General features: G+C 43.7%; 1 protein-coding gene across 1 annotated transcript; it reads right to left on the minus strand.

Annotated features, from left to right (window-relative positions):
• Nucleotides 1–3,421: 3,421 nt before the first annotated feature.
• On the minus strand, nt 3,422–8,471 carry LOC149213659 (uncharacterized). The gene is made up of 3 exons (XM_089389102.1): nt 8,205–8,471; nt 7,471–7,643; nt 3,422–7,328 (listed from the first exon to the last, which is right to left on the minus strand). Exons 1-3 carry the CDS (start codon nt 8,469–8,471, stop codon nt 3,422–3,424), a joined length of 4,347 nt encoding a protein of 1,448 aa, XP_089245228.1.
• Between the last annotated feature and the right edge of the window lie 624 nt (nt 8,472–9,095).

The following is a 9,095-nucleotide window of genomic DNA, read 5'->3' on the forward strand; positions in this document are numbered from 1 at the left end:
TGCACTTTTGCACCCTCCGAGGAGGTTTTGATGAATGAATGGAACAGGATTTATTGATATCTACATTTAGTATCTACTACGGATGTTGCGCTTTTGTACTCTTAGTGGATGTTGGATTAAGAAATGATAAATCATTATCGCTTGAAGCTCATGAGTAGAACTAGTTATAAATGGTACTTCTATCTCTTAACTCTTTCTGCCTTTGTGTTAAAGTGATATTTATGTTCAGTTGTTTATATATTGATGCGTGAATGCTTGAGTTATCATTTGGCACTTCTGTACGGTGATAGCTATTTATTTATGCTTAATGTATGAGTATCTTATTATGCGATATGTTTTTCGCAATTGTTTCGTCTAAATTTTTATACGAAGTGGTTTATCTCTATTGATTTCTTTTCTCATAACAGTTGAATGATCTTTATTACCAATTGTTATTTGAAATCATTTTAGATCGCATAATGGAAAGATTACACCTTGGGTTAGTGTAGAATTAGATATTTCTGTTTATTAGAATACAATTGCATGTTATTAGATTAGAGTTAAAGTAAAAGCATTTCACTTAGGAACTTTTAGAAAGGAAATATCAAATTTCAACACACACACACATAAATTGGGAAACTAGTCCCATATCCCTAGTCAGACCCACTATACCAAATGGAAAAGGAGTTGCTAACCAAGGTCCAGACCGGGTGGGTATCCCCCTTGTTGTAGACCCGATTTTCGGGGCTTCAACATATTTGGCGCTAGAAGGAGGGCTATGAATGGCAAGTAAGTCTAAATCTAAATACCATTCTGAGAGTAAATCACCCTCACCATCTCCCCTGACTTCTCCATCGCACTTAGAATCTTTAAATCTAGAGCCAGAAGTCGAAAGAACAACAGCCGCTGCTACAAACCCTGACATTTCAGAACAATCTACTATTGAACCTCCTGAAGTTGAATCTTTGATCCATAAACTTCAACGATTTTCTATATCACCTCAGAGATCTAATAAATCTCAAGGCAGCGTGACTTCGCAATATAACCCTGCTCATCCTCTTACCAGATTAAAGAGCGAAAAGTTTGGTGTTCAGCCAACCGAGTTACCTCTACCTACAAGAAAGAGAGCAAGGAAATCGCCTAAAGGGTCCGATAGCGAGACTCTTTCATCATCATCATCCATCTCCACCTCTCCACCGCGAAGTCAACCATCCACTCCTCCACTTCACATTATTGTCCACCAGTCCACAAGAACTTCCACACCTTTTTCTCAATCATCTGGAGTCGTAATATCCTCATCTTCTCAATCGCAGGGATCATCTTCTGCACTTTCCTCTGTTAGTAGTTCAGCGATGGCCCAATCTCCATGGAATAACCCAGGGGCAGTCTTAATGCCTGCGCCCTTGAGTCAGTTACTATCCCATCCTGAAAAATCGCTGTCTAAGTTTAATCCTGAAGCAGGCATGCTAGCAGAAGAACATATAAATAACTTTATGTTATCCATAAATCTCAATGGAGTTACCAATGAAGATGCTGTCATCCGACTTTTCCCTTATACTCTACAAGGAGCAGCCGGATCATGGTATTTCCCATTACCATCTAGATCTATCACTAGTTGAGATATCTTCCAAGAACAATTCCTGACTAAGTTCGGTGATGACAGGTCTACGGCGACACTGATCAACGACCTGTCTAACCTTAGGGTCGAGTCAAAGGAACCTATCAAAGATTTTAATTCACGTTTCAATAAACTGTTAAATAAAATTCCTACTACTTCCAAGCCTAGTGAAGAAGTGCGAAGTGAGTGGTACATCTCTGCTTTACCGTCAAACATAGAAATCTTCATTGATATGGCTAACAAAACAACTTTAGCCAACAATATGAAAGAAGCAATAGCGGTAGAGAAACGTATCATAGCTCTAGAAAACAAAAACGCGATAGAAGAATGAAAATCCAAGAAGGTTACTTTCAAGGAAGAACCCAAGAAAAAACAATCGAAAGATCCGTTCGATTTAGAAGGATTACAAAAATTTTTGAAAACCATGTCTAACGAAATGGTTAACATTAAGAAACAAGTGGCAGAAACTTCTTCTAAAAATCCGTACAAGCCCTATAGAAGAAACCCTTCAACCAATTCAAAGCCACCAAATGTTATCACAAGTGCTGAATCAGAAGAAGAAGAAGAGGAAATTGCCACTGAAGAACAAACCAATGAAGAAGAAGTTGTAGAGGTACAAGGTATGTGGGACTTCATCCTCCCAGATGAAGAGGATCAAGAGGCATCCCCGATTAGTATTCGAAGTAGAAATCAACTTCATCCTCCTCAACCTACTCCCAAGCCAAAGAGCGCAAGCTCAATGACTAAGGATAAAGTCGCAGCCAAGAAAACGACACCTAAAGCGACTCAAACCAACCCAGTCCAAACAGATTCATCAACTCCATCAAAAACATTGATCATTTCGGATGAAATGGAGTATAATATCATAGAAGACATGAAAAATACTAGGGCTAACATCACTTTTTACGAATTGAGCAAGTTAAAACACCAGCAAAAGGTACTTTTGAAAGAATTACATGTTGTACCAGTTGCACCTTTGCCCGCCGCTGTAATCTCTCAAGCTTCCCATGAAATGGGAAGACCTCCAACTAATGTGATTAATAAAGTTGATCCAAGTGACATCGCTTTAATTGGAGGAAGGTCGAGATCTCATACTCCCCCATTTCTTCTTTTTTTTTTACAAGATCGTCTACTCATATATTATAAAACTGTGCTGTGCAAAAGCTGTTACATCATATTCAAGAAGAGGAAGAAGAGATGAAGTCCAAAACCGGGACGTAGCCCTTGACTTCTGAGAGTTTAACTTGAGGAGAATATGTTGAAATAGATATCTACTGTACTGTCTGACGAACAAGCCATCTATAAGACTTACTTTGCTATTCATAAGATTAACACCAGAATTGGTTTACTGTGTCTTCCATCTGATCATCCCTCTGCTGATCCTTTCGTGTTCTGTGAACGTACTGTTTGCTTTCGCTGTGGTGAACTGCGTTGCCACGCTCAGGACGCCCAACTCTACCTATCTGATACTGATAAGGCAATGAGTTTCTGAGGAGATCGGGGAAGGGAGAGGGGATATAAAGGGGAGGGGGGGACCATTCATGATGAGAGGGCGGGATATTTTTTCCTGCGGGAACTGGAAGCAGATCCTGCTTCAGATTCGAAGTGCACTCTCCAGATGGGCGGAAATGATGTTTACCTGAGAAGTCAGAGGGGAGATCACGAGAGGGTTGAGTATGCATTGCTCTGGGATCGAAGGGAGAGGAGAAAGACGGCGGTGTGAAGGAGAAAGGAGAATCGAGGGATGAGAGACCGATGAAGTGATTGCTGATATGACAAATTCCGGAGGGGCTGTTCTGATGTGCTGTCTGACAGTTTGATTTCTTATGGTATCGCCCTTTCATATATTCTTTCGTTCTCACGAACCTGTCCTTGCTGCCTGTTGACTGCCTTACTTGCTAAGGAGTCCGCCTCTGCGTTATTTTCTCTTAGCACGTGCCTAAAGGTTACTTCACCCATATTTCTGATGTTATCTGTAATCCTCATCCTTATGTTGTTGAGGCCTGCTTTGCTGAATTCTTTGTCTGTGCTCATGGCTGAGATGATGATGGCCGAGTCCCCAATAATGATGGCGTTCCTTAATCCCAATCTGGATAGAATTGCGGTGCCTAGAAGTAAGCTGTAAGCTTCGGCTGCGTTATTCGAGGCCTTTCCAAGTCCCCATTCATAGCTGCAGATGGAATTCCCCTTATGGTCTTTAATTATGCCTCCTGCTCCTGCTTCTCCGGGATTGTTCTTTGATGCGCCATCAAAGAAAAGAAGGGGGCGATTTTGATTGGAAATCCATTGGCTTATCTCTTCTTTAGTTCCCCTGAGTTTCCAGTTGGAATGCTTCTGATGTGCTTTGCTCTGGGGGGGAGGACTCTGAGAGTGGCTGATGTTGAAGTTACTGTACCAATCCCTTTCTTCTTGTGCCCAGCTCGTCTGATCTGGGGGAGCTATGAAGTTTGCGCTGACAGCTTCAGAAATGTTAGCAATTGTTTTTGCTATGACATTGTCTAATTTAGGCGTTTTGTTGTTAAAAACGTGATTGTTCCTGGCTAGCCAGAGGTTCCAGCATAGGGTAGCAGGAATGCACTTCCACACTCTGATTAGATTATTCTTGCCTTTTCTAGAATGAGGGAAATCTTTCTTCCAGTTCTTCTGTAGATTGTGCATCTGGTCGTGGATTCCTCGAATATCCAAGGGGCTTGTTAACTGTTTCCAACAACTTTTAGCGAAGGGGCAAAGTAGGAAGGAGTGCTGAATAGACTCCTCCTCTGCTCGGCAGAAACAGCAGATCGATGGGCCTTGAATTCCTCTCTTTCTCAGATTCTCGGCTGTAAGAATTTTCCCTTTTAAAAGGGTCCAATTGAAGTGTTTTACCTTTGGGAGGCATTCTGACTTCCAGGCAGCTGTGTGAAGGTTCCAATTTGCTGCAGGAGTTGTATTTTGTAAAGATTTATATCCTTCTTTTACTGAGAAGGACCCTCCACCAGTGTCCCAGATGTATCTGTCCTCGTTCTCCTTGTTGGTTGGTGCTGATCCAGAGAGTGAAAGCTTCAGTGTGAGCCATAGTTCTTTGAGGTCCAGAGGGAGATGCAGATCTTTCCAAGCAAGCCATCTATTTTGGTTCCACAGAGATATATCGTACAGGGTGATTATCTTTCGTTCCTCCATCCAATCTTGCAGGGGCCTGAGCTCTTGAAGAAGGTTTCTTGGGTTGGAGTTCATTATTCTATCAGACCATATCTTGATGTTCTTTCCGTTGCCTGGGAGTTTGGAGACATTTTCTCTGAAGTGTGCCAAAACTTTCTTGATGAGACGCCACATCGGAGTGCAAGGCCTGTCTGCTATTGGTTCATTGAGGATGTTGGAATTTGGACCTCTGAGATATTTTCTTTTTATTGTCTCCACCCACCACGAGCCATTTCCTGTGAGAATCCTCCAGATCAGTTTGAGCCCCAGCGCCTGGTTGGAAAGGCTTGGTATTTTTATGGAGAGACCTCCTTTTTCATAAGGAAGAGTGACTTGGTCCCAGTTGACGAGGCTGAATTTCTTTGTGTCCTGTTTACCTCCCTGCCAGAGAAAACTTCTCATTATGAGTTCCATGTGTTTGTGGATACTAGCAGGAGCCATAATTACCGCATATTGGTAAATTGGGAGGCCTGAAAGGACAGCCTTTATAAGGATGGTTCTGCCAGCTAGGTTTAGCCAAGAGGCGCCCCAGCTCTGGAGTAGGCCTCTCATCTTTTCAATATGATTTGTCCAGACCTCTGCTTTGATGTGTTCCTTTGCCAGAGGCAGACCCAAGTAAGAAAATGAGCTCCAATTTTTTTGTAGTGGGATGTCCAGAATTTGGGCTATTCTTTGTTGTGTCTGATAGGGCACATTCCAAGTGTACAGTTTACATTTCCTGTTGTTCAGTTTGCCTCCGGAAGCTTGGAGGAATGCATCCAAAACTCTTTTGAACCTCCTAGCCATCAAACTGGAGGCTCCCCCAATTAATAAAGTGTCATCCGCGAATAACGAATGATTTATCTCCTTTATTCCTCTTTCAATGCGTATGCCTGTGATTTCTTTTTTGTTGCGAAGATTTTCTAGATGAACACTCAGAGTCTCCGCCATGATAATGTAAAGGAAAGGGGAGAGGGGGCAGCCTTGCCTTAGCCCCCTGGAACTTCTGAAGAATTTGCTGGGGCGACCATTGATCAGCGGGGCAGTCCAAGGATTGGAGATACACCCGCTGATGATGCTAACAAAGTTGGAGGAGAAACCGAATTTTTTTAGGACTGCACTTAAGAAGGAGTGGTCCACTCGGTCAAATGCGTTGGCCATGTCCAGTTTGATGATCATTCCACGTTCTCCTCTATTGTGGCTGCTATGGATGGCTTCCTGGATTAAAATAACATTGTCTGTGATCTGCCTCTTTGGGACAAAGCCGCCCTGATTCTCTGAAATTAGAAGAGGAAGGAATTTCTTTAACCTGTTGGCAATTATTTTTGTTATGATCTTGTATGAGACATTGCAGAGCGAAATGGGCCGGAACCTATCAAAAGATTTGGGGTTTGCTTCCTTGGGGATCAAAGCTATGTGTGAAGACTTTGTGTTGTCCCCCAACTTGTGATTTCTAAATGCATTTTTTACCATTCTCACAAAATCCTTCTTTATAGTTTCCCAATGCTGCCTGTAGAATGCAACTGTAAATCCGTCCGGCCCCGGAGCCTTGTCTTGCTGCATGCTGAAGGTGGCTTCTTTGATTTCTTCTGCTGTAGGATCTTGCTCCAACTTGTTATTGTGATCCTCTGTTATTTTGCTCTCTATTACACTTAGAAATGCATCGCTGTCATATTGTTGGGGATCTGCCGAAAGAAGGGCCTTGAAGTGATTAAATGCTGCGTTTTTTATGTCTTCTTGTTCCTTCAACTCTCTCCCTTCCACTTCGATTTTGTCTATCTGATTGCTGGCTCTTCTGATTTTGACATTATTGTGAAAGAAAGAAGTGTTTTTATCCCCAGCTTTCAACCATAAGCAGCGGGATTTCATTCTTTGCTCCTCTTCCTCCACGCGGTTTTGCCGATATAGCTCTTTGTACAAATTTTTTTCCTTCTCTAAGTCCTCTGCTGTGTATTGCGTCTGTTCTTTTTCTTTGTGCCAGCTCTCCATCTCTGTTAACAGCTCTGTTTTCTTTTTCCTTTCAGAGGTTGCCTTATCCCTCGCCCATTGCTTTATAACTGTCCTAAGTTGTTTTAGCTTTGTTTCCAATACGAAATGTGGCGAGCCTAATATTTCATTTGCCCACTGTTTTCGTACAAGGGTGCGAAAGTCTTCATGGGAGTCCCAGGCTTTGTTATATTTGAAAGGAAGAGGACCTAAGTTTATTCCTTTGTCCAAGGTGAGGACCACGGCCTTATGGTCCGATGCTGTGCCGTGAATTATATGACTCCTGATTGCTTGGAAATTACCTGCTACACCTTCCTGAATTAGGAACCTGTCCAGCCTCTCTTTTATATTGTGTGATCCTGTTCTCTTATTGGTCCATGTGTATTTGCCATTCGACAGAGGGGTGTCGATCAGATTGAAGAGCTGAATGATGGCTTCTAACTTGTCTCTCGATGGATCTGCATGGTAGTTCCCACCATATTTTTCTTCCACCTGCCTAATTAGATTCAAATCTCCCCCAAGAATTATCCAGCTGCTGTGGATAGTGGTGAGATCCGCTTCTATAGAGTTCCAACAGCTGGCTTTGTCTCTGTAATGGTTAGGTGCATATATATTATAAATGTAATAAACTTCTTGGGTGCTTTTATTCTTTAGATCTGTTCTGATCCACCAGTTGCATAGCTGTGAGTTGATGATTTCCCACTTATTTTTGTTCCATAATGTTCCTATACCTCCTGAAGCCCCATCTGAACCTTTTGATATGCCTGTGTAGTTTTTGAATCTTTGGGTTTGAAGTAGAAAGTCCTGCTCGGTGGTTTTGGTCTCCTGGATTAGGAGAATGTCTGGCTGTTCCTGATTTATAAGATCCTTGATTGCTTTCAGCTTTAAGGAAGATCCGATCCCCCTACAGTTCCAAGAGACCAAGTTCATTATTTACCAGTTGTGGGGTGGGATCCTGATTTCTCCTTGGCCTTTTCGCCACTTCCTTTTAGCTTGCCTAGGAATGAATCCATGGGTTGTTGAGTACCGGTTGCCATCTCCTTAGCTGTTGTTTCGTCCCTTAGCTCTTTATTCGTTTTTCGACCAACTTTTCTTGGGGGATCGGATGGCTGGTTGGTTTCTTTTGCTTTGTTTCTAGTGAGGATTCTTTCGATGGTAGGAGGGGGGAGGGAGGAGGGTTGGAACACGAAGAGGCTGGGCGTGGGGATTGAGGAGGGGAGGGCGGAACTTCAGCTATTAGGGATTCGAAGGGGTTGGAGGAGGAGGGGAAAGCTGAGGAGGGAGGGGGAGGAGGGGGAGGTTGACTTGTTGCCGGAGGGGCTGTGGAGCTAGTGCCCGGGTTAGAGGAGGACTTTTTCCTTTTAACTTGTTCCCATGGTCCTTTAGCATTTTCCTCATTATGTTCTACTTCATTTACTTTTAACTTGCTACATCTATTGGCAAAATGACCGTACTCGTGACATACCTTGCATTTGAAGGGCAGTTGTTCGTAATCCAGCTGCTGAATGTGCATCCATTGATCCACCTTTAACTTAATGGCTTCTGGCAGTCCTTTCCCAAGATCAACTTCAACGCAGATCCTTGCGCATGCATTCATATTCTCCCTTGGTTCCGATCTGTCTATATATTTTCCAACTGCATTGCCGATCGCTTTGACCGATTCATCCCCCCAGCAGTGCAGGGGCAAATGGGGGAGGCGCACCCAAACATGGACCGCGTTGGGAATGTCCATTTTCGGATCGAAGTCCGGGGTCCATCTATTCAGATAGAGACCTCTTGTGTCCATTAAGTAAGGTCCATTGCGGAAGATGAGGTGCTTATCTTCTTTAGTCTCGAACAGGAAGGTGTAGTATCCTCGCTCGCAGAATCTGATGGCAATCTTTCCTTGGATCATTGTGCTCCAGTTGCGCTCCACCCATTTTTGGACAGTTCTTGGAGATGGCCAGAGTCCAGTGAACTGTCCAACAAGACCTCTTTCTGATAAAGCTATTGCCGATTTCCTTGGGAGGGATGGAGGTAGGTTCACCTCAGGGATCTCATCCAGCTTTTTTATGAACTTTGATAATGAGGGGCGAGGTCTGGCATCTGATGGCTCTGACAGAAGAGAGGCAAAGATTTCCTCTGGGTTCTCTGAAGCTGGAGGAGGGGAAGCGGATCCTGCCATTGCAGGCCCGCTGAGAACGGCAGGAGGGACAAACCGTCAAGCGGCCGGTTCCCCGAAGGTGGGGTCCGCGCTAAACGACGAGAACAAGGGTGCAGCAGAGGCCCGACCAGGCAGAGCCTGGGGGCGAGGGCAGAGGCACGGGGTTCGATCGGTCAAAGCTCCATCGCAGCGTCGCAGTCCATCGCAGAGCTC

This window comes from Pinus tabuliformis, chromosome 1_1 (assembly GCF_031772625.1).
Source record: "Pinus tabuliformis cultivar Carrire ecotype Pingquan chromosome 1_1, CPIR1, whole genome shotgun sequence".
Taxonomy (NCBI): domain Eukaryota; kingdom Viridiplantae; phylum Streptophyta; class Pinopsida; order Pinales; family Pinaceae; genus Pinus; species Pinus tabuliformis.

Bases quoted from the DNA above. Each gene is read 5' to 3' on its own strand.
- LOC149213659 (XM_089389102.1), bottom strand. From the start codon at position 8,471: ATGGACATTCCCAACGCGGTCCATGTTTGGGTGCGCCTCCCCCATTTG. The intron at 7,644-8,204 runs GTATGTCACGAG...TTGGAACTGTAG, and splicing joins AACTGCCCTTCAAATGCAAG to GGGGATCGGATCTTCCTTAA. The intron at 7,329-7,470 runs GTATAGGAACAT...TAACCATTACAG, and splicing joins TTCAGATGGGGCTTCAGGAG to AGACAAAGCCAGCTGTTGGA.